The 25,818-nt window shown below is 39.4% G+C and overlaps 1 protein-coding gene across 4 annotated transcripts in view; it reads right to left on the bottom strand.

The window, feature by feature from the left end:
• The window catches only part of htt (huntingtin), a 242,530-nt gene that overhangs the window by 77,802 nt on the left and 138,910 nt on the right, over positions 1-25,818 (bottom strand). For all 4 annotated transcript variants that reach the window (XM_051928233.1, XM_028801715.2, XM_051928234.1 and 1 more), the window contains 7 exons: positions 20,649-20,872; positions 19,719-19,797; positions 19,451-19,612; positions 14,131-14,186; positions 13,558-13,706; positions 10,065-10,201; positions 7,992-8,108 (listed from right to left, as the gene is read on the bottom strand). In XM_051928233.1, coding sequence (XP_051784193.1) covers positions 7,992-8,108; positions 10,065-10,201; positions 13,558-13,706; positions 14,131-14,186; positions 19,451-19,612; positions 19,719-19,797; positions 20,649-20,872 — 924 coding nt within the window. The remainder of the gene's footprint in view (positions 1-7,991; positions 8,109-10,064; positions 10,202-13,557; positions 13,707-14,130; positions 14,187-19,450; positions 19,613-19,718; positions 19,798-20,648; positions 20,873-25,818) is intronic.

Genomic DNA, 25,818 nt, shown 5'->3' with positions numbered 1-25,818 from the left:
AGTTATACAAAGCATGACGGATGTTGTTGTTAATGTGTTATTCTCAGAGGCTGCCACAGATTTTCAGTGACACTGAAATTACTCTTCAAGGCTGGAGCTTTTGCATTTATGTTTACAATTATTCCTACATTGAAGGACTTAACACCTTGTATGGAGATCAAGATTTAAAAAACTGAGCTGGGTACTACTGCACTCCAAAAAGCATTGGTAATTTTTAGATTTCATAGCACTATGTACTTGAAAGTCCACAGAGTCATGGAACCTCAATTAAGTTTAAGTGTAGTGTGAGCATCTGTCCAGTTGAGGGCAGTGGGAAGCATCAAGGTATATAAATATAAATAAATGCTTTGGTACCCAATATCAGCCTATATATTTAAGAAACTACTCTGCATTAATATGAGCTATCAAAAAAGACTCCGGTGCACCTCTAAACAGAAAAACATATGAACAAATTTATTAACAAAACTCAACAGAAACAGTCTGGTGGCTTCTATTAAGTAAGTAAACTTTATATAGCACCTTTCATAGACAGAAAGTCCAAGTGTTTCACATACACAATAAATACAAACATATATAAAATCAGTACTTAAAGCTCATAAAAACTGAAAAAAATCACTTATCTAGAAAATGTATAAATAAAGTAAACCTACAATTAACCTAATACCTGCTTAAAAAGTCTACCACCTCAAAAGCTTGTTCATGACAAGTCTTTAATTGAGTCTTGGGGATAGTCCATAGACAATGACCAGAGGGAAAAAGAGATCCGACTCAGAGTTCCACCACATACTTGAGAGCTTGACCATACATGACACGATATGCAAGAACTAGAATTTTAAAATGAATTCTAAAATTAATTGGAAGCTAATGTAATACAATTAGAACAGGAGTAACATGGGGCCTTCTACTTGTTCTTGTTAAAAGCTTTGCAGCAGTATTTTTGGACTGACTGAAGACAGTCCAACAATTAATTGTTTAGATAAGTAAAAGGTCCATTTCAAAAGTCTAAACAAGAGGAAATAAAAGCATGGCTAAGCATCTCCATGTTGCCCCCATTGGCATAAGAGTACTCAGTTTTTGACTTCAACAATCTAACATCTGAATCAAAACTCAGGGTCTGGTCAAACATAATACCTTAATTACGAATTACATGAGGAACATAAAAAGAAAAGGTTGCAAGTCTCTGACTCACCTTAACTCTTTTGGGGCAGATGTCAACTTTTTTTAGACACAAGGGGTTGAGGGCAGATATCAACTAAAGTCGACATTCAGTGGCAAAGGGCATAAAACTCACCATTGGGTCATAGGTAGACCCTCATTGATAGGACTGTTGTCCTCGCTGACTTGATGTTGAATCCCTGCATGTGTGTGAGTAACGCAGAGTGAACAACGCCTAGAATGACATCGACATCAGGCGAGAGAGCAAAGCAAATGTGCAAAGCAAAATGGTCCATGTATTTTATTTATTTATTAATGAATTTATTTATTTAGTATTGTTTCTGAATTGGACTCTGACTTATCAAATTCCGATTTTGGTGCAACTGATCTGTAGATCGAAAATAAAAGTCAGGTACCAGCATTAGCTGATCGGTCCCCAGCTGACGCACCTGGGAGGACTACACAGGCACTTATTTTAGTAGTAGTAGTAGTAGTAGTAGAGCTTTATTGTCATCCTAACAATATACTTACAGTACACAGTGGGACGAAATATCGTCCTCCAGAGTAAAAAGGTGCAGTACACAAGATATATATATATATATATATATATATATATATATATATATATATAAAACTAAAAAACATATACAGTATTACGTAGTATTATTTATTCCAGAGAATGTGTGGAGTAAAGAGTCCAGTGTGGAGGAGGGCAGCATGGTGTTCAGGAGCCGGACTGCTTGGGGAAAGAAACTATTGCACAATCTCACAGACCTGCTCCTGATGCTGCAGAGTCATCTTCCAGATGGAAGAGGAGTAAACAGTTGGTGGGAGGGGTGGTGGGGGTCAGCCATGATGCTAGTGGCTTTATGAAGGCAGCGTGAGGTGTAGATCTCCTGCAGGCTGGGTAGAGAGCTGCCAATGATGCACTCAGCAGTCCGCACAATCCTCTGAAGGGCTTTGCGGTCGGAGGCATGGCAGTTTCCATACCAGACTGTAATACAGCTGGTCAGGACGCTCTCTATGGTGCCTCTGTAGAAGGTGGTAAATATAGGTTTAGGGAGGTGCACCTTCTTCAGTCGTCGTAGGAAGTAAAGACGCTGCTGGGCTCTTTTTGTTAGATAGTTGGTGTTTTTGGTCCAGGACAGGTCCTCTGTGATATGAACACCTAGGAACTTGGTGCTCTTCACTCTCTCTACTGTGACGCCATCAATGTTGAGTGGGAGATGGACAGCCTTTGTCTTCCTGAAGTCAACAATCAACTCTTTTGTCTTTTCAACATTAAGAGACAGTTTATTGTCTTTATACCAAAGTTCCAACCGTTCCACCTCTTCTCTGTACGCCGCATCATCGTCGTTCTCAATGAGTCCCACTACTGTAGTGTCATCGGCGAACTTGATAATGTGGTTTGTGTCAGAGTTGGTGGTGCATTTATGGGTCAACAGCGTGAAGAGTAGCGGGCTCAACACACAACCCTGGGGGGGCACCTGTGCTCAGTGTGATGGTGTTAGATCTTTTATTCCCAATCTGTACTGTTTGAGGTCTTTCAGTGAGAAAGTCCAGAATCCAGTTGCAGGTGGAGGTGTTGAGTCCGAGCAGATCCAGCTTACTGATCAGCTGCCTGGGAATGATAGTATTGAATGCTGAGCTGAAATCAATGAACAGCATTCTTACATGTGCATTGCGGTGATCCAGATGTGACAGGATCAGGTGGAATACCATTGAAATTGCATCGTCAGTTGATCGATTTGATTGATATGCAAACTGTAGAGGGTCCAGTTTCGGGGGCAGCTGATTCTTTATGTGACTCAAAACTAACCGCTCAAAGCACTTCATAATGATTGGAGTGAGTGCCACTGGGCGGTAGTCATTGAGTTCTGAGGCTGTAGCTGTCTTTGGGACAGGTCTGATGGTGGTGTTTTTAAAACATTGTGGCACAACAGCTTGGCTCAGGGAGATGTTGAAGATGTCCACTAGGACATCAGTCAGCTGGTCAGCACAAGCTCTGAGCACACGTCCAGGTATGTTATCTGGTCCAGCAGCTTTGTGTGGGTTGACCCTGATGAGAGTCCTTCTCACACTTGCTGCAGACAGGGACAAAACTTGATTGTCTGACGAGGGGATGGTCTTCCATGCTGGTTTATTGTTCTGTGTCTCAAACCTGGCATAGAAGGTGTTAAAAGCATCTGGAAGAGAGGTGTTGTTAACACACATATGCGGTGGGGCCTTATAATCTGTGATGGTTTGGATGCCCTGCCACATTCGACGAGAATCTCTTGAGCAGGCGAAGTGATCACTAATTTTCTTTGAGTACTTCCGCTTTGCTAACTTAATGCCTCGTGACAGGTTGGTTCTAGCTGCTCTGAGTACCACTTCGTCATTAGCTTTGTAGGCAGCATCCCTTGTTTTCAGCAGCTCGTGAACTTCTGCTGTGAACCATGGCTTCTGGTTAGCTCGTGTTGAGACAGATTTGATGACGGTGACATCTCCAATGCATTTGTCAATGTATCCTGTCACTGCTTCAGCATACTCATTAATGTCAATGTGATGATCAATGGTCACCGCTTCTTTAAAGACACTCCATTCTGTGCTCTCAAAACAGTCCTGCAGGGCTTCAGTAGCTCCATCTGGCCATGTTCTGATCTGCTTTATTACCGGCTTTGTTGTCTTCAGCAATGGCATATATGCCGGAGTAAGCATTACTGTAATGTGATCAGACAGTCCAATGTGAGGGTGGGGAGTTGCTCTATATTCAGACTTGATGTTAGTGTATACCAAGTCCAATATATTGTCTCCTCTTGTCGGAAATTTAACATGCTGGTGGAGTTTTGGCAGAACAGTCTTTAAATTCGCTCTTATTGAAGTCCCCAGCGATAATAAAAAATCCCTCAGGGTGGCGAGATTGCAGGTCACCGATGGCCTCATACAGCTCGCATAGTGCCTCCTTAGCATTTGCATCGGGAGGAATATACACTGCCACAATGACAATAATACTGAATTCTCGCTGCAAATAATAAGGTCTGCACTTAACTGCCACAAATTCCACCAGCGATGAGCAGTGCTTCGTGATCATACCTGTGTTTCCACACCATTCTGTGTTGATGTATACACACAGGCCGCCACCGCCGCGTGTTTTTCCGGATCTGTTGGTGTCTCTATCCGCACGGATAGCATGTAGCCCTGTTAGCTGTATAGCCGCGTCGGAGATATTATCATTCAGCCAGGTTTCCGTGAAGATAAAAACACAGCAGTCTCTTACTTCGCGACGTTTTGCTCTTAGAAGTCGGATATGGTCCAGTTTGTTGTCCAATGAATGAACATTTGCCAGAATGATGGACGGAACAGCCGGTCTGGTTGGATTAGCCTTTAGCTTAGCTTGGACACCTCCTCGTTTACCGCGCTTCCGGGTACGCTCACACTGCTTGCGGCGTCTCCTTGCTGGGATGATACCTGTAGGTGATTCGGGGGCGGGTTCACGGAGCAGGCCTAGCTCACAGAGCTTCTTTGTTAGTGTGTCTTCAGGTAAGTTGTTGGTGTTAAATCTTGAATTGATTTCCAGAAGTGTGGTGCGGTTGTATGAGAGTCTTTGTGTGTCTTTCACACACATGATTTATTGACTGTGCGAACAAAATAAATAGTTAAATACTTAAAAACAGCTAAAATGCACCTTTTTTTTGAATCCGGAGTAGCCGCTGCGCTCTAGTGCGCCGCCATGACCAGTACAAAGAATTTTAGTCTGATTTTGATGCAAACGATCTGGAAATCGAAAATGAAAGTCAGGTAGTTGCATCAGCTGATCTGTCCCCAGCGGCCCATAGTGCTGAACATACTCATGTAGCAGATGTGCCTACAGCAAAATTCACCCTGGGAGGACTACACAGACGTAGATCTGTGGCAGGCAAACTGGCAAAAGGACTTCACGAAATGACACAGTATGGATTAACAGCCATTTAACTACTTCAAGCTGTTTTTTTTACAGAAAGTTCTTTTTAGCTTATGAGTAATGAGACAAACAGGTACGTAATAAGTATGTGAATTTACATGCTGTAGGGGCTCATGGAATGTAAAAAAAAAGAGACAATTGTTATAAATAAGAAAACTGCTCAAAAAAATTAAAGGAATGCTTTTTAATCAAGAGTATAGCGTCAAATCAATGAAACTTCTGGGATACTGATATGGTCAGTTAAGAAGCAGGGGGGTTGTTAATCAGTTTCAGCTGCTTTGGTGTTAATGAAATTAACAACAGGTACACTAGAGGGGCAATAATGAGATGACCCCCAAAACAGGAATGGTTTAACAGGTGGAGGCCACTAACATTTTTCCCTCCTCATCTTTTCTGACTGTTTGTTCACTAGTTTTGCATTTGGCTACTGTCAATGTCTCTACTAGCAGCATGAGGTGATACTTCAATACCCGCCTTTGCCAGAAGATTTGCTGTGTCTCAAGGGCATGGAGGAGATTCCAGGAGACAGGCAGTTACTCTAGAAGAGCTGGCCAGGGCCATAGAAGGTCCTTAACCAATCAGCAGGACTGGTATCTGCTCCTTTGAGCAAGGAGGAACAGTATGAGCACTGCCAGAGCCCTACAAAATGACCTCCAGCAGTTCACTGGTGTGAATGTCTCTGACCACACAATCAGAAACAGACTTCATGAGGGTGGCCTGAGGGCCCAACGTCCTCTAGTGGGTCCTGTGCTCACTGCCTGGCACCGTGGAGCTCGACTGGGATTTGCCATATAATACCAGAATTGGCAGGTCCACCACTGGTGCCCTGCACTTTTCACAGATGAGAGCAGGTTCACTCTGAGCACATGTGACAGACTTGAAAGGGTCTGGAGAAGCCATGGAGAACATTATGCATGACCACTTTGGTGGTGGGTCAGTGATGGTTTGGGGAAGTGTATCCATGGAGGGACACCCAGACCTCTACAGGCTAGACAATGGCACCTTGACTGCCATTACTGTGATTTTCGGGGTGTTTTGAATTCAGCACTCTGTAGGTTGATAATTTTCATTTCCATCAAACGATGTGGCATCCTTTTGTTCCTAACACATTACCCAGTCCATATCTGTATAGACATCCAGCCTGATTTTTTTCCCCCATTAAGATCTGATGTGTTTTCAAAGTGTTCCTTTAATTTTTTTGAGCAGTGTATTTTATGTTGATTTATGTATGAAACCATTGCTTTCTGTGCTTTTCAAGAAACTGAGGTTTTTGGAAAAAATATTCAGCCCTGGGATAAAAAGGAAAAAAAATAATTAGCCCTTAAAGAGTTATACAAGGAATTTTCTGGAACAACAACCAGCTCCTGTCTTAACCTCATTTAGCTGAAGAAAATTATTAGTCATCCAACACTTTTTGGCAGTTAATCATTCAGTTGCAATAGACAATTTATCAAAGTAATTGGGTTTAAAGAAAAAATAAAGCTGGACATCATCAGCAGAAAACTGATAAGATATTAAAACTAATAACCTGTCCCAGTGGTAACATACATAAAGAAAACAAAACCAGATCCAAAACAGAACCCTGAAAATCTCATAACACTGCAGCATTATCTGACACAAATTTCCCAACTGAAACAGAAAAGCTCCTATCCTGAAGATGAAAGACAAACCAATCCAGAGCAGAATGTGAAACACCAATCAACTGGTTTAATATATGAATCAGGATCTCATGATTTACTGTGTCAAATGAACTAAGATCCAATAAAATCAAAAAAGAATATTCTCCTAAAGTTAAGGTAGTTTAACAAGAAGGAATGTACAGGTAGTCCCCAGGTTACGGACATCCGACCTACGACTTACGAACGAGGCCTCTGTGACGCATGCGCCTCATTAACTGCCGCTCCGTCATCTTTGGCCGGAGGACACTGCAAGTAGTGGCTGGAGGGGTGCGAATTTGCTGCACATGCACTGTAGTGTCCCTGTGTCCCTCAGGCGGCTCCCAACGGCAAGCAAGCTGTGACCCGTGGTCCATAGTCACTGGGGCCACAGCTATTGCTCGTGTGCAGGACGGAGGCTTAATGGGGCGGTTCACTGTCCGCCCACTACGCCGCCGCAGCTACTGCTCCTGACTGGACGCAGGCTGTATGGAGCGGTGTAGGGCGTTTCACTGCCCACCCACTACACACGGCTCCACCCGAATCGTTTTCGGTGGGTGGCTGGTAATGCTGCATGTGGTGACCCGGTTGTGGCTGAACGGGGCAGTGGGGGGTAGCATTGTAGTGTGCTTTGGGTGGCTGCCTGTTGAATGGGGGCGGTGGTGGGCGATTCACTACACGCCTTTGGCCGCACCGTGTTCATTCTCGGTGGGCGGACGCACGCTGCAGGCTGCATACTGTAGTGGAGGTGACTGTGTGGTGGGTGGGTGGTCAACCACCCCTCGCTACTCCTATTCATTCTCAATAGCAAGCCTGCTTGTACTGTTACATACATAGCAGGAAGTTGTCTCACCAGACGTGCTGATGAGGGATGCCTGCCTGCTGTAATAGCTGTACAGTGCTGAGCAGAAGAGCTCATCTTAACCTTTTGTCTTCACCCTTCAAGAATGTCTCTGAAACACAAATCTGATGCAAGTGCTGGTGATACAGTAAAGAGAAAAACCATCACCATTGAAAACAAAGTAGAAATAATAATAAAAAGTTCAGAGAGAGGTGAAACTCCATCATTCATTGGCAGAGCACTTGGATATAGTCGGTCAACAATAGCATTTATTAAAATAATGTACCTGTTCCGACAAATTCAACTTAAGTACAAACCTACAGTCCCTATCTTGTACATAACCCGGGGGACTGCCTGTACTTCAGATTTATTTACATAAATTAATAATTTTAAGTACCTGCTGTTTAGCCAGCATGGGCAGGATAATATCAGCAATCTGACGTGACAGTCTCTTCCATTTGTCTTCGTTTTCTTTGTGACACTGTTGCAATACTAGTATAAACATTTCAAGGACCTAGAAAATAAAATTGAGAACAAATCTATTTACTATGTTGTACATATCATTATATAACAAAAATGGATAATATAACTACTTTATCATTTGAATGAAATACTAGATAAACATTACTTTGCATACAATCATGTTTTGATTTTGAACATCTGATTATCACCTAGATTACTCAACAGCAGCTTACAAAACCACATTTTACTCTACACATGCAAATAAAATATTACTGGATTTGTTTCAGATGCCAAGGCCACTGACCTTTGTCATCTCGTTTTGCATAGCAGTACATTGGATTAAGTTGAACATCTATCTTATTTCTCTTTTTATGCGGTTTCCTGGCTAAATAAAATCATAGGAAGTATATTGTGGGCTTGACCCAGAAATGACTAATGTGTATTATTTAAAGCTGCCTCAATCTAGTAGCCTTTAATGTCAAAGGGTGCAAACAGAATTAGAGTGAAGGTTCAGTGTTATGTGAAACAGGGGCTTAGGCTAAGAGTCAAGGAAGGCAAGGCAAGAGATGCAAAAGAGTACTTGGTATAATACTTAAAAATGAGCAGGATAAGAAAAGATACCCCACCAGGAACAGAAACCAGTGTGTTCTACTTCTTTGTACTTTTGAATTTGCCACTCTGGGTCTTGGGGATAATTTACCACTAGAATCTATGAAGCCTATTAAAAAAGTATTAATCCCCGGCCACCATAAATTCCATCGCACCTCTCCATTTGCGTCTTTTGTTCTGCAAATGTGCCGATCATCACAAGCAGGAAGCAGACTGCTATCCCACCCCACCGCCGCAGCTCAGGTTGGACAAAAGGTTATCCTATCTCAAGTCTGTTTATCTGGGTGCAAGGTGACTGGAGTAGTATAGGGTATATGTTTTTTTTTTTGGAACACATGCATTTTGGTAAATGCAGTCAAAATTGCAACTTCATGGTTATGAGTCAGCAGTTCTTACCTCTGCACCATCCAAGTGGTCGTGTCAGCCTCGTACCCTAACCCGATTTCTTTTTCTTCAGTTATATTCTTGAATAAAAGCGCACTTATTTCTTTATAATTGTACATTTTGTGAATGTGTTTATTTGATATTTGGACTTGTCTTGACACATTATATACTTCATGTTAAAATTTTGTCATTAGTACTATAACATGAAAAAAGTTTGTTTTAGCTATGTGTTCAACATTTTTTACCTTGCATTTCCTGTCATCCTACATTTACCCAGATCATTGTAGACACGGAACACACATGAAATGCATGTGTTCCAAATAACTATAAATTATTTACTCTATACAACTCCAGGCACCTCACACCCAGATAAACAGATTTGAGCTGGGAGAACATTTTGTCCGACTTGAACTGCGGCTCTGGGGGGATGGGATAACGGGATGCTTGCTGCTTGTGCTGATTGACACATTTGCAAAACAAAAGAAGCTAATGGAGAAGTGTGAAGGAATTTAAGGTGGCCAAGGATTACGACTTTTTTCGTAGGCTTCAGGGATTCTAGTGTTAAAAACAAAAGAAAGAAATACAACACTTTACCTGTTCAGCCTTCTCACAGTTTTTTTTTTAATCTTGCTTTTATTTAATTTTTCAGACTGGAATTACATTTATTCCTTTATACAGCAATTGTAAGTCTTGCCTAAAAAACTTAGGATTACTAGTCTAGCCACCACCGCCACTTTGATCAAATATGGCAAAAACACATGCAAGGAAATGTATTTTGCTGCAAATATTGTTTTATCTATTGAATAATTTAACAGAATATTGAAATAGACGAATAATTGAAAATTTTTAACCCTAAAACCAGGTAAGAATTCTACAACATTTGGAAATAATGATTAATAATAATGCAGTGTTTGCTAACTCTCCAAATTATTATAGTAAACTTTACAGCACGTCTCTAAAAGATCAAGGTTAAAAATACCGCTTCAAACCCACAAAGAGCTGTAAACAAAGATACCTGATGGTACTGTATAAGCCTCAACAACATTGAGACAACAACTTCTTTCTGAGTCTCCAGTTCCTTCCCCGCATCAGCTTTGTTAGATCCACGAAGTACAAAAAGATCATGTACTATAGGCTGTAAAGCTGGAATAGCTAAGAAAAAGAAAGAATATTTTTTCAGCAAACACTACCTGAAAGACTATAAGAATTAATTTTTTTACAAAGTTAAATTCAGTGTCTGATAACAAACAAAAATGTGTCATGTTTATATATTTTATATTTTTTTTTCTTATGCTTGTAATGAGAAATCAAGCAAAATGACACCTTTTACTGGCTAAGTGAACAGATGACATTATGTAAGCTTTCGAGGCAGCTCAGGCCCCTTTTTTCAGGCATGTGTCATTTTGTTTGACTTTTGTTATACTGAAACACCATAAACAAAAATATTATAGGCATATGTTACATTTTGCATAAACCTGCGACCTGCGAATTGTATGAAAAAAAAGATTCTACTAAAGAATGTATCATTTTTTTTTCTATCACAAATTGCATCAGCCTAAATCTATTTACTATTTTAGTTTTAAATCAAATGAGGGTGACTGCTAACATAGTAGATTCTTTCCTCAATTTGTTCAACAGCAGAAATACCCAGTCCATCTGTAATGATACTGGTGGATCATGTGTATCGGGAAATCTGTGTAGCGTAGATTAACTGCAAATATAGGTAATTAAAAGAAAGATAGTGGAAAAAAAAACAAAGGCCCAAAATTGAATTCTCCAGAAATCAAACATCCTACCATAACTAAAGTGGAACAACTTGAACCATAAAATGTTTTCTGTGATTAAGATCATTCAGCACCTGCCTACACACTAAGCTCTACATCCTTGCCTCTTACAGTTTGGGTACTAGCCTCTCATGGACTACCTTATTAAATATTGCTGAAAGTCAAGTTTTGTTAATAATTAATTCAACACAGCATTTTTGGTCTAAATACAAGTCAACCTTCTACCAACATATGATTTATGGTTACCTCTATGTTGTTTAAAAATTTGCCAAATAATTTGCCTCTAATACATAATGCTTATAGTCATCAAGGTCAACTTGATAAATCTTTTTTTATATTTAATGGAATAGCAAATGGGAGTTTCCAGCACTTATTGGCTCCTGCCTTGCTGTGAACTATATTTACTTGGAGTTCAAATATATGCATTACAATTTATATTTATACTAAATAACTAACTAAAATAGCTGGTTTTGCTCATCTACATTTAGGCATGGGGAATTAAATAAATAAGATATTGTAAACTTAAAATTAAGAACATTTTCATTAAGTGACAAAATTATAAAATTGAGTAAAATACCTATATTTACCAGTAATGATTAGTGAATCTTGCACTTCAACATGAGTTCAGCGAAATCGGGAAAATGTTAGTAAACTTTATAGAATTCATCAAAATGAACTGAAGTGAATGGGGAAGGAGGAACTGTATAAGTTTTAAGTGGTTTATAATGGTGTAATGTTGCTTTAATTGGTATAGAACACATGGGAAGTATCTGCAAATTAGGCTGGGACACTTATTGTGGAGAAAAATTTGAACCGAGCTGTGAGGCAGCAGTGCTAACCACTGCGCTTCAAGTAACAAAAGACTCAAACAGATAATCACAAACAAAATAAAGCAAACTAGCAATAAGTACAAAAAAATAAAAAATTTTATATATATATATATATATATATATATATATATATATTGTGACATGCGGCTGGGGGTGGCACCCAGCCAGATGCCCAGGAGGAGGGCTCATGCCTCCTCCTGACCACGAGGGGGCGACCGCCCTGGTTATATTGGGGGCCACGGGTACAGGGCTTGGAAGCTCAACCATGCAGGGGCCCGTGGTCACCGCCAAGGGGTGTCCCCATGCCTGGAGGACTTGGGACCCCAGCACTTCCGCCACACCAGGAAGTGCTGGGGGGAAGAGGAAAAGAGACACCCGGAGTGCTTCCAGAGAGACAACTGGCACTTCCGCCACATAGGGGCGTGTCAGCGGAAGATTGCCGGGAACCACCTGGAGCACATCCGGGTAACTATAAAAGGGGCTGCCTCCCTTTAATCAAGGCTGGAGTCGGGTGGAAGAGGACGAGGTCTGAGTGTGAGAGAAAGAGAAGAGAGAAGGAGGCGGCCTGAAGGCATTGTGGACAGTGGTCTGGACTATTGGGGTGATTGGTGCTGTGGCACTGGGTTGTGCATTTAAGGACTGTGTACATAGTGTGAATAAACGTGTGGTGGACTTTAACATGGTGTCCGTCTGTCTGTGTCCGGGCTATTTCCCACAATATATATATAATTGTGCTGACATATATAATTGTGTTTTCTTTATTAAGTTGGACTTCTTTAAGACTTTTATGGATTGTAGCTGCAACACATGGCTATTATGTATACAAATTAAACATGTAACTCTACACTGCCAGAACACAGGGGATCAGTATTAAATATCCAGTGGCAGTACTAATATTACTCTCATTATGGTCAATGAAGGTTTTGTTTTTTTTTAATGTTTGCAGTGTGCAAAGCAGATCAGCAACAATCTCAAGAGTATGCATGATTGAAAGCTCTGCTCATGGTTGCTAAAGCTCTGTGATTTTATGCTGACCTTGCAAAGCATCACTGGAAAAAGCAAAATTTTGTCTAAGCCAGCCACATTGTGAATTTCCAACAATATCTTTGGTGAAGAAGGTCATCGGTGAATATAGCATATTCACTGCAAAAAAAGCTTTGTCATGTTTTGGCAATCTACCCTATTTACTACTTAGCATTTAAATAAAAAATAATTTCTGCCTTTTACAGAGGCATTTACAGTTTTTGCAAGTGTCTTAAGAAAATTATAGAGATTTTAAAGAGTAAATCAAAACAAAACCAAATATATGGTGCGAAATGTTTACCTCCTGGGGAGTTGAAATGTTTTTGCACATGAAGACTTAAATATTGAGCTACTATGCAACAGCTACTCTTCTTTAAAAATGGCTGAATATCATTTGTGTTTTTTGGTCAAAAATGACATGTATAAACTATTCTACAAAGTGTGTGTAATCACAAGATGGGGTCAATACTCAATAGCTGCCTTGGCTTGTAAAATGGATGTATTTGGGAAGTTTTTAAGCTTTTCCTCTGTGCCTCAAAGATGGCAAAACTTTTTTTTTTAAATCTATAGAAAGCACTTAAATTTAGAATACAATTCTCATGGAAAATGCATATATATCATGTTTGTAAAGAAAAAACGTTACCTTGTAAAATACCAAACTTATCTTTTAATATGCATATCTGTATTAGAAAATTGAAGATTAATAATTTACACGCAGTGAAAAGTGTGCAATAGTGAATAAACAAAAAATAATTCATGTTTTGTGAAGTAAAACATTAAAATTATTTTTGGTAAATTAAGTACTTTACTATATGTTTAATAAAAGACCAAATCTGAATTTGGTTATAATTATTTTAGAAAACATGATTACCGTGTGTGACTGCCTTTCTGCCACTGGCCATAATTCCATCACACAGCTGAATGATTTTTGGAATGCCTATGATTTGCTTGGAGTGATAACGTTCATAAGATAGGAGAACCAAGAAGAAAAATATATTTGGAACTATAGCTTCGGATTCCCTAAGGAAAAATAAAATTGTATTAGATAAACGTATGAACTGAAATATTTAATGGACCTAACAAACAAACAAACACACATGCTCCATCAAAGGAATAGAAGTTGGCATGGACTGAATGCTTTCACTTTTCACCTATTATTCCTCTTCCAATTAACTTACAGAAAGAGAACACTATTTACAATTTACTTAAAAGCTTCATTAATTCTACAATTTTAAAACTTCAGATTTATAATTGTCTAATAAAGCTAAGATAACTGCAGTTTATAGTCTAAAAACAAGATCTTAAATAAGCTCATGTTCCAGTTGATTGGGTACTCTTCACAAAATCTTAATACAACAGAATAATTTACCCTTTTAAAATAAATTAGTATTCTGTGGAAAAAAACTTATTTGTCTATTTAACCAACATACTGCTGTTTTCATACCTGAACTGGCCTACTTCAATATATTCAAATTGCTTCAGAACAAATCCAATAAAAACCTAAAAATAAATACATAAATACATATTTAATTTTCAATAAAAAACTTGATTGTGAATTGTCCTCATTGAGGCATACATAAATACACACCACTGTCTAAGAATTGTTAATATTTCAGTTAAATCATCCTGTAAAGCAATTTTCCTTATCATTAAAATGTGTACTCTCAGTATGCTAAATTAATGATAAATCTGATTTCTGTGGTCATAACTGTTTAAGACTACATATTAGCACAATGAAGAAAAACCTTTGTGAAAGAAATGTGAACAAAAAGATGAACTGGTTTAGAAATGGCAGAACAAGGATAGTTAAGTATGACAACTATTCACTATCAGTGGATGACTTCAATGTTTACAAATGTAATTAAAAAAAATTCTAAGACATCTTTAAGCTTGTGGTGTAAATTAATTGTTATGGATTTAATAAAGAAATTAACTCTTTAATTTGACTTGTATGTAAATATTAAGAGTCTTGCTTCTTTAAATACAGGAAAGGAAAAAACTTTATGCAATTCAAGCTGAAAACATTGTGTCCTTAAAGTATAAATAAAGTACCAAGGATAAATAAGCCATTTTTAATACATAGTAAAAACATGAATCAATAATTTCACACTTTTAAGTTTAATGCACACAAATGTTTAATGAAAATGTATATAAAACATTAACACTTGGGAAAAAATACAAAATGCATAGGAAAAAATAAATGTTACACATATTGACCTCACTTTAGTTTCGATGGAAACACTTTTCCCAATTTGAAGCTCTTTCTGTTTCTCAACTGTCAAGAATTAATAAATTGTTTAACTACCAAGTTTTTCTGCAAGACCAAACAATGGATAGGTTCTGAGTCCTTTTTTATTTTGTTATAGTGATGGATGGGTTGAGCAGAGAAGTGTGTGAGGGATTGCCATGGGAGCTCTTGGCAAAATGTGAAGAGGAATTAAAGGAGAAGATACTGAAAAAGAAAGCTACTTTGTAAAATAAAGCCTCAAGTTTAACGCAGGAAAGACTAAAATGATGGCTACAGGTGAAAAGGTAGGATGCATGGAAAACATGGGAGCAGGGCCATGTGGCATATGAAGTAGAGGTATTAGATCACGCTCAGTCTAATTTGGAAGTGGGTGCATAAAAGGTGTAGTGATGTGAAGGATAGCCGTGCATAATCTTTGTTTGTAGAAAGTTTCAGGGCATTCAGGATACTGCTTTAATAAATGTAATCAGCAATGGAGCTGGCTCTACAGAAAGTAGGGAAGTTCTGCTGACTGCAGACAGAGGTGCAAGCACAACAATTTATAGCAAGGGTGAGAAAGAAATGGAAGAAATTTCAAGAGCTGTCCCCCATTCTGACTTCTAAAGGAGCCTCTCTAGCACTCAAGGAAAACGTGTATGAAAGCTGTATGAGGAGTAGTGATGTGTGAACCTCACTGAATTTATGTCGCATTGGTTCCACAAAACTATGTGAACTTCACTCTCTCTGCAAAATGTACCGAAATCAAAGGGCAAGGAGGGACTGTACTAGTTTTCAGCGGATTATAATGCTGCAATGGTCTTTTAAGTGTCCCTGAGGGTTATGCTGAATAGATTATTGTGGTCAAATATATGATCTGAGCTGTGAGGCAGCAGTGCTAACCACTGCAAGACCATGCTCAAAAAACAAAAGACACAGACAGAATGAATACCACAAACTAGCATGAAGTAAATAAAATATGCTCAAAGAGTTCCAATCTTAGGACACATACTGGCCATGCCAAGACGTGGTGTGGGACTGGCTCGTTCCATTGGTTGAAGTTGCAACTTCAAACACAGCTGGAATGTACCGTATGTATGCAGATGCTTTGCACTTTCTTCTTCCAACAAGAAGAAAGAAATGCCTTGTAAATAGTAATCTTTAGTTTTTATTATTCACAATATGTCTATAGAAATCTAGCAGTGTTTCTCAAATTTTTGAGGCTTATCACAGAGCACTGTCAAGTACTTCGGTGGAGGGGCAGATGGTCAGAGAATCTCAGTTGCTGAAACACTATTTTTTTTCCTGTTGTGCTTGCCACCCAGTGATGGCCACATCAACAACAATCTTACAGTAGTGTCACATACGTGAGCATGGGAGACAGTTTACAGGCTCATATAGTGTTATTTGTCAGCCAAACCAGGCGTTGGCGCTCACCTGATCCTCTCTCCTCTTATTCCTCTGCAGCCCAGCCAAAGACCCTGACTCTTAATGACGTCACCATTGATCCACTCACTGTTGACATCACTTCTGGCCAACCCTGATGACATCATTTCTGCTACCCAGAATTCCCCTTCCTGCCACATCAGTTCCTATTCTGGCTGTCCTGACTCCACCTCTTCCTCCTACCCAACATATTTATAGAGCAGTCTCAATCTGTTAGTCAGTTCAGTTGTGAACTCTGTTCCTATAAAGACGTGTTTCTTTTCATTTCCTGATTTTTCAGTATACAGGGTGGCCATCTCCAAACCTTTTTCTGTCTGCTGCCTGGTTTTGTAATTACAGTAGGCACATAAGATAGTTCTGCACGTGGCTGGTACAGATTTGTGATAAGACACTGGTCTCACAAGGCATCATGAAGCACTTGGAAAAAAATGTTTGCCTAAGCCAGCAGCACAGCAAATTTCCAGGAAACGTTTTATCAAACAAGGTTATTGGCGAACACAGTATATTCACTGCAAAAATGCTTTGATGAATTTCACCAATCAACACTAATGAGGAGCAGTATGTTATACGGAAGTGAGATATAGATAATGCAGGCAGGCACGATGTTGAAAAGAATAGTGGATTTACTAAGTGTCATGGAGCGAGGGGAAAACAAATGTTGAGCTGGGAGAAAGTCTTGGTGGTAGTAGTAGTAGTGTAGAATCAATAGGTTTTGTGCTGTGAAGAAATAGACAAAGGTGATTTGGGCTTGTGCAGTAAGAAGAGGAGGTTGATTAGGTCAAAAGTAATAAATACATAAATATAAAATATTATGTATATAGTTTTTTATTCATGACCTCTTGACTAATCTGGGCATTCAGTCAAATCTAAACAAATGTTTTAAGAACTTGTGTAGTATACCTCGCTGTAACACTGTCATTGTAACATCTATTACTACCAACATTTTTCAGAATCTTTGATGATTAAAGTTATGTTGAAGTTTACTTGAAAGTCTCAATGAGACATCCGACTTATCTATACTAATAAAAGGCAAAGCCCTCACTCACTGACTCACTCATCACTAATTCTCCAACTTCCTGTGTAGGTAGAAGGCTGAAATTTGGCAGGCTCATTCCTTACAGCTTACTTACAAAAGTTAAGCAGGTTTCATTTCGAAATTCTACGCTTAACGGTCATAATGGTCATCAACATCCGCCATGTTAAACTTTCTTATTTATGGCCCCATCTTCACGAAATTTGGCAGGCGGCTTCCCTACGCTAACCGAAACCAATGTACATACTTATTTCGGTGGTATGATGCCACTGTCGGCCACCATATTAAACTTTCCAACGGTCTTTGTTACTTACGGGCCCATCTTCAAGAAATTTGGTACGTGGGTTCCCAACGCTAACTGAATCCTATTTACGTACATATGTACGTCCATAGCCTGTAGCTCGGTCGCCATGCGAGGCGCCATTGGGTCCCCCATCCCCACGCCTCCCACGTAGTTGGCTGCCTGCCTATATAAGGCTGTCCGTCGCTCTGGTCTCTTCATTCCCTTCCTTGCTTCGCCACGGTATTCCCGTCTCCCTGCTGATAACTTCAGCTTTTCTATTTAATCCACGGCTTCTCCACTGTTTTATTGATTGTTTATTACGATTATAGTTATTGTGTAGGTATTTTAGACTTAGTTTACATTGTTCAGGTACATATTTCCTTTATCGTTCCAACCGTACCCCCATTAACATGTCTATCGAGGTGATCACCATCGATCAAAGAACTCTCACTTACTGAGTGGTGTCCATGCCCGGAGATGGCGCCTGCCTTTTCCATTCTCTGTGTTACATATTGCACGGCCATATCAGGCTCACTCTTGATATCCGGAAGAACATTGTGTCTTATGTATTGACTGACTGGGACAGGTTCAAGGTGTACACTGATGATGGTACAGGAGATAATTATACTACACAGGAGCACTATAAGAGTGAAATGCTTAAGCTACCTATGGTTCTGCATGTGAGTTGATGGCTGCCGCTGAATATTTTGGTGGTTGCTTTCAAGTGTACCGAAATGGCCAAATATTTTACACCTTTGGACAACCGCCAATGCCTCTTACAAAGCCTTCTTCAATATATTTACCCCAATCTACGAAATCTCCATGAAAACGACGTGTCATGGTTGAGGGAGAGAGCTATCCTGACACCAAGAAATGACATGACTATGACTATAAACCACATTTTACTTCAAGAACTACCTTCACAACCGAAAACATATCAGTCTGTGGAAGACGTGGTGCACTATCCGGTAGAGTTTCTCCACACTCTGAATCCTCCGGGCACTCCTGAGCATAATCTAATTTTGAAGGTTAGGGCACCAATAATGTTACTGAGAAACTTACAGCCACCGAAACTTTGTAACGGCACAAGACTTCAGGTCACGTGTCTGCAAATGAACTTAATTGAGGCAACAAGTTTTACTGGCGGTGGCTCAGTGGAGAGAGTTTTTATTCCTCGCATCCCCATTATACCCTCTGATCTCCCATTTCAATTCAAACACCTCCAATTTCCAGTAAGGCTCTGCTTCGCAATGACAATTAATAAGTCTCAGGGACAGACCCTACAAAAGGTTGGCACTGATTTGAGGCAAGATTGCTTTTCACATGGCCAACTGTACGCTGCATGCTCAAGAGTAAGCTCAGCGCACAGCTTGGTCATATTACAACCGGAGGGCCGAACTGACAATGTGGTATACAAACAGATCCTTAACAAATAATTATTGGTATATTTTCCCTCAGTTTAAAAAGGTTTACTTTTCTTCTTAATAAAAATTTTAAGGCAGTACTTCGCCGCTGTGAAGCACGGGTATTTTGCTAGTTCTAAATATATATATATATATTATATATATATATATATTTATATATTATATATATATATATATATATATATATATATATATATATATATATATATATGTGTGTGTGTGTGTGTGTGTGTGTGCATGCGTGCGCGTGTACAACACAAATGTGCAGGAAAATATTAGAAATCTGAGGGATTACCCAAACTTGACAATTCCAATGCCTGAAACGAAGGGAAAAAAATGTGATTAAAAACATACCTGATCTGAATCCAGAAGGCAATAGTTCACTCTTAACTGTACCAGCTGTGCCAACAGGTCTAGAACTTGTCTCTGCAAGTAGACTGAAGTAGTTGTGGTATACTGTTTGAGAGCCTTTATAACTAATGGTTCAAACAGCCGGATATGATTGTGAATTGCATTCTGTGTCCACAATACAAAACAAGGGAAAAATTAGCTTCAAGAACAAGAAACAAAAACATAACTCCATTATGGAATGCTTTTACTAAGAGAGGATTTCAGTCAATACCTTATCAGCACGATGTCTTGTTACATTTGTAATGCTAGACTTCAACTGAGTAGATACCTTTTGAAGCACATCAAACCACCTATAAAGGAGAAATATGTACAAAGCATACTAGTAAAAAAAAATACAAAAACTGAATCTAAAGCTAGAAGTATTAGCAAATTTTAGAAATTTATATTGTAAATTCAAAGATGACGGCAATTAAATTTTCCTCCCTGGCAATTAAAATCATCTGCTAATATGTCTTCAAAGACTTCACATACACTGCTAGTTTTGACCTATAAAAGATACTACTTTGCAAACAAATACAGAAAACAGTCTGTTAAACATTCAGACAGACTGCTTTACCAGACAGTGCTACTTCAAACAGTCCAAACAGGGTAGCAGCCACTATACCTGATCAGTTCATTAAAGGCTAATTTGTGCACGTTCTTGAATGTGATGTTAAAATTTGCTTCTAATTTCCAATTGTTATGCAAATGTCTATTATTTCAAATATTAATATTCTTAACAAAGCATAGAACTGTTTACAAAGTTTGGTTTACATAGTACTTTTGGTTCTCGCTGACAAATATGCAATAGGTTATCTCACTAAGCAAATTTCTAAAATTGTAAAATTTCAGGAAAGTGATGTAAGATGAACTTTTTTGAAGTTTCTTTCAATGATAATGTCCAAACAAATACATGGGGACATATATTAAGACTCTTGTTCACTACTAACATTTGGTTAAGTTCTCTGCAAAATTGTCTACAATATAGAAATAAAGTAACAATGAAATATAAATGACTTGCTAATTGTCATGTTATGACACAATTCTGAATTTAGAGACAGAGTGTATTAAAATGAAAACAAGATACGACACTAAACAAGATGTTTAGTAACAAACAGGAACTGACACCTGATTAAAAACTGATTCAAAAATGAAAACTTACCCTGATGTGTCCTGTTCATGTTCAGCCTGGACCATGTTTCTTAAACTGGCATCAGCTAAAGCCTGGGTGAAATGTGTGTAGGGAGCCATGAAGCAGTAATGGTACAGACCAGGTCTCAAATTAGAGGAGCCTAACCGGAGAGATTTGCCTTGAGATTTATTGGTATTGGAGCAGGATCCATCATACTGAGATGCTAGGTTTGTTCCAAAAAGAGTCTTCAACAGCTAAAATTTTAAAAAGTCATTAAAATAATAATAAAAAAAATGTACATACAAAATATATTTTTTATTTACTTTATTGACATTATTGAGGAAAAATAATATTAAGTAAAAATTATTAAGGATTCAATATCCTCCATGTGCTGAAAATTACTTTTAACATGATATGTATATGGATCACAATTTTAAATAAGCTACATGTGTCAGGCCACAACAAACACCAGAAATATTATATATATATATATATATATACACACACATACACATACATATACAGTAGACCCCCGCGAAGTCGCGGTTCAGAGTTCGCGACCTCCGTCATTTGTGGATTTTTCCTTAGACCCTATCTAAAAATTATTAGTGGAAACCGCAAATATCCTCTGCAATTTTTATGGCTTTTTTCGTGGCAATACTGTAATGTAGAGAGAACAGGAAGCAACTGTAGAGGAAACGCGGCTTGGCATGGTGATAGTAGCCAAAAGAATTTGAAACTGCGACTCCCTGCAGTGGCTCTGATTGGTCTTCCCTGAGAATGCAGGGGCTATTGGGGTCAAAAGATGTCAGCGTGGCTTTTAAAAAGGGGGCCGGTCACCAAAAGCAAAAAAAAAAGTTTTTGTAATTTATGTTTCAAGTTCCTGTCTCTCTGCCTGCCTTCTTTTGGGTTACCTGTACTTATTCGTTTTGTCCTGGATCGTTTCGTGTTTGGTGTCTGCATTGTCTGCCGTATGCCTGTGTACATGAGGACTGTAAATGGATTCATGGCCATCCTGCAAGGAAAGAAGCACTCCTGAACCCGTCTTCACTATTTCAGGAACTAGCGGTAGGACTATCTTTACATTCCTATTCAACGTGCGGATCCCTGGACTATCTATTTTCATCATTACATTTCATCCTTTGCCATTTTTCATGATTTACTGTGTGTATTTTGTTGGTGCTTTGTTGTATTTAATGTGTAATCGCTGTAAGGGGAACAGGGGTGGTATCGTTGTTTTCATTTATTTCTTTTGTTTCAATTACATTCTTTATTTGCTGTTTGATTACCGGACTGCTTTGTTTTTTTGTCTGTTTGTGAGTGCGTGCGGGACGGGTCAAGGCTGGGTGTGTCCCTGGAATCTCCACCATAAAAATAAATAAATCGCCATTGTCTCAACAGTGTGAATCTTAGCGGCACCGGACCGCTACAGCATTATTCATTTCTCCTTGCTGCCGACTGACTGTGATGCATCTCCAGCTGAGTGTTCTTGTGTTTTCCGTTTTGTTCCTCTTAACCCTTAAACCGCCACAACCAGCTATAGTCGTTTCCCAGTGCCACTTGCGAGCACGCAGGAGCTGACTTAAAAGCCTGAACAGCACTGGTCCTTTTTGGCTGATTGCTTTGTTTCTCTCTCCTCTCCCAGACATCCTCTGCTCCTGTTGGGGGTTGTCCTCCCCTATGATGTTTGTCTATTCTTTAATCGAGAACTAACTGCATACTGAGCTCGTTTTACTTCTGAAACAGACATGTTTGTTTGTTTGAAGTGTTTGAATAAAGTTCTTGTCTGTACAATCTCCTGTGTTTCTATGCAATTCTGTAACCCAAGCGTGACACCCTGCAGCCTCACTGTTTCTGGGATTGAGACAGCGTCAGCGTTTACCTCTGTGTGTTTGCATGCTGCCAGTTCAAGCGCAGTTGGCTCAGTGATTTACTTAATTTCATCCATGGCGTCAGTTGCACTTTGTACATATTGTTCCAGTAGTTTTTTAAATAGTTTTTACAGTTCATTAGCAGTGTGTAAAATGATCAGTGCTGCAGTAATTGTGATGCTCTTTGCATGGAAAAAAAATGTGTTCACTTTTTCTTTGTGAATTGTGATGTTTACTTAAAGTGCAGCAAAAAAGTATGTGGCGTCCAGGGATGCATTAACCCCCAAGTATGTGGCAGTTTAAAGGTTAAAGCCCCAAGATGCCGTCAAAATGCCCTGCACCTTCTAAGGCTTCTGGCAATGAAAACACGCTTGCATGAACTACAGTACATATAGCGGTAACATCGGTATTTTGCATTCTAGCACTGCAGGAGACATAGCAGTACAGTATACAGGTTTACCTTTACATTCTTTTTTTAGGTAATGTATTAAGCCGAGTTTGAAATTAAATTAAAGTATTTTGGGGGCATATTTAGGGTTTAAACTATAAAAATAGGCATTTTTTAACCACATCCAAAATTTGCGGTTTTTCACAATTCACAGGTGCTCTAGAAACGTAACCCCTGCAACTTTTGGGGGTGTACTGTATATACACACACACATACATACATACATACATATACACACACACATATATATATTGTCACATACGTGCGCATGGGAGGCAGCTAAAGTGCTTGAATAAGGGCACTTCTGAATCAGACTAGGATGTGGCAGAGTGCACTGACTCTTTTTCTCCCTTTCCTGCAGACCTTTCACGGGAGATTCCACCTGGCCTTCTTGATGTCACTTCCGGGTCAGAGCCTATGGAGGAAGACCTTGCTGGCTCCATCCCTTGTGATGTCACGTCCGGGCTCGAGCCTATGGCCCCTTTGACTTCACTTCCTGCCTTCCCCTTTAAAAGCCTCCACCTTTTCTCTATTCCTTCAGTTCTGTTTTGGACTCAGTTTTGTGCACATCAGTGCTGTTTATATTTTTGCAACTTTGCAGCCAGGATACCAATTATACGGGTGACTGCCCCAAACCTTGTTATGACTCAGAGTGGAGTTTGTCACAATATACACACATATACATACAAATACACATACCAGACATGGGTAGAGTAGCCAAAAATTGTACTCAAGTAAGAGTAGAGTTACTTCAAAATAATATTACTCAAGAAAGAGTAAAAAAGTATTTGGTGAAAAAACTACTCAAGTACTGAGTAACTGTTTGAACATAATAAATGATTTATATTTTAGAAATGTTGTCAGACAAAAATATAAAATAATGTGCAAATTCTGTTATTTCCAAATAATAAAATAAAAAATTAGTAAAAATAAATAACATCTTTACAAAATAAAGATTCACAAATAACACAAAGTTCCAAATCTTAGTTTTTCACAACAAAGCTTTTGAAGCCAATACCTACAGTAGGTAACATGTATGTTTGAACAGTGCAAACTACTTACAGTGACAAGATATACTGTACACTGACAGTATAATACTGTATATTCACTTTGTGGTGTAGTGGGTCCACAGCTTCCAAAAAAAAAAAAGTTTCAAATCCATAAAGCCATGTCACTCTCCGTGGGCAAAACTGCACGACCGTGGGGAGTTAATGAGGTAGTTGGAGGGAGTTGAACCTGCACGTGGCTTCCTGCGTCATTTGATTAAGGCCCACGGAGACAGGAGTGTATATATACGGGTCGGCACAAAAAAAAAAGAAGGGGGAATCAAAGAAAACGAGAAAAGAGGTTAAAAGACATGAAAGGCAGGCTTGGGAACGACTATCTGGCCACCTGGAGGGAGGAAGCAGTGCGAGCTAGGGCCCCATGAAAGAGCCTTCGCTGTGGTGCTCTAGGGACTACCGTGTTTCCCCGAAAATAAGACAGTGTTTTATATTAATTTTAGGTCCAAAAAATGCACTAGGGCTTATTTTCGGGTAGGTGTTATTTTTATTGAAGTTCAAAAAAGTAAAGTACATTTATTCCTGTTCAACAATTATATGGTACAAACTACTGGTACGTTAACGCCTGTTCAACAATCAAATCAACATGTACGGTATTCATGTTCTACAAACTACTGTACAAAGGGGTACCCAAAAGAATCCGCAATAGCGCCACGCTGGACGGAGCCCCCGGAGCACACACCTCCCCCGCCACAGCAGGCAAGCACAGAACAACTTACTCCGAGGCAGTGCCCCAAGTTTCAACCCCGTCTCCTGCCATTCTTGATCCCTGCGGCCAGAATGCGGCCGCGAACCCCCGGAAAACGCTACACCTCACTCCTTCCCAAACGAGAAAAGATTTTTCTCGCCTAAAAAAAGGTGAAATGCAGCACCCCTCCCCAGCAGGAAACAAAAGCCCACAGCCGCACGCCGACCACAAAGAACGAGAAGAAGCAAAAAACGAGGTTGAAAGCTGTTCCACACTCACCCAATGCAGCAGGAAAAACATGCACCCCAAAAGCCCCGGCCAGCACAGCACTACCGGTATCACGGACTCCCTTGGGCACCCCCTCCTATGTTAACTCTGGTTTAACAATCAACATGTATTCATGTTATACAAACTACCGGATGTTAACTGCTTCTACATTTATTCAAATACAATCATGTCATCTTCTTCTAGAATATCATCATAACTCTCCATATCTGAACCTGCAATTCCTTCCTAGATTTCTTTTGACTCTAATTCCTTTAGAATTAATGGCTCCAATCTCTCATGTGCAGCAATACTGCTCTCCTTAAATGAACACTTCTTGTCCAGGTAACCTGCTCGTAGTGCATTGGCAACACAGCTTTCAGTGATTTTATCCCATGAATTCTTCACCCAAGTCACCACCTCTTGCAGCTTAGGCTTCACAAAGTTCCCCCGCTGATTTCTATCCATTCTGTTTTCAATGTAATCATTGACTTCTATTCGCAAATGGTCCTTGAATGGCTTGTTTATTGCAATGTCAAGTGTCTGGAGATTGGCTGTCATTCCTGCAGGAATCATTATCTGATCTATTCTTCTCTCTTTAAGGAAGTTCTTCATGTCTTTAGCGCGGTGAGTGCTAGCAGAATCCCAGACTAGCAGACCTCTTTGGGCATCTCGCAAAACATGTGGAAACATTAAATCTACCCACTTTCTTATAACGGCTTGAGCGCACCATATTTATCCGATGTTATGCTGGACAAAAGACAATGTTTACTCTCTTAACTATTTGTAAAAGCACCTTACCTTCTAACCAGGGCAGCTTCTAGGCTAAATACGGCAGCTCTCTGGACAGATGCAAAAACGCCGGATT

This window comes from Erpetoichthys calabaricus, chromosome 5 (genome assembly GCF_900747795.2).
Source record: "Erpetoichthys calabaricus chromosome 5, fErpCal1.3, whole genome shotgun sequence".
NCBI lineage: Eukaryota > Metazoa > Chordata > Cladistia > Polypteriformes > Polypteridae > Erpetoichthys > Erpetoichthys calabaricus.
The sequence above is the reverse complement of the archived record's forward strand: the minus strand, read 5'-3'. Positions and strand labels throughout refer to the sequence as shown.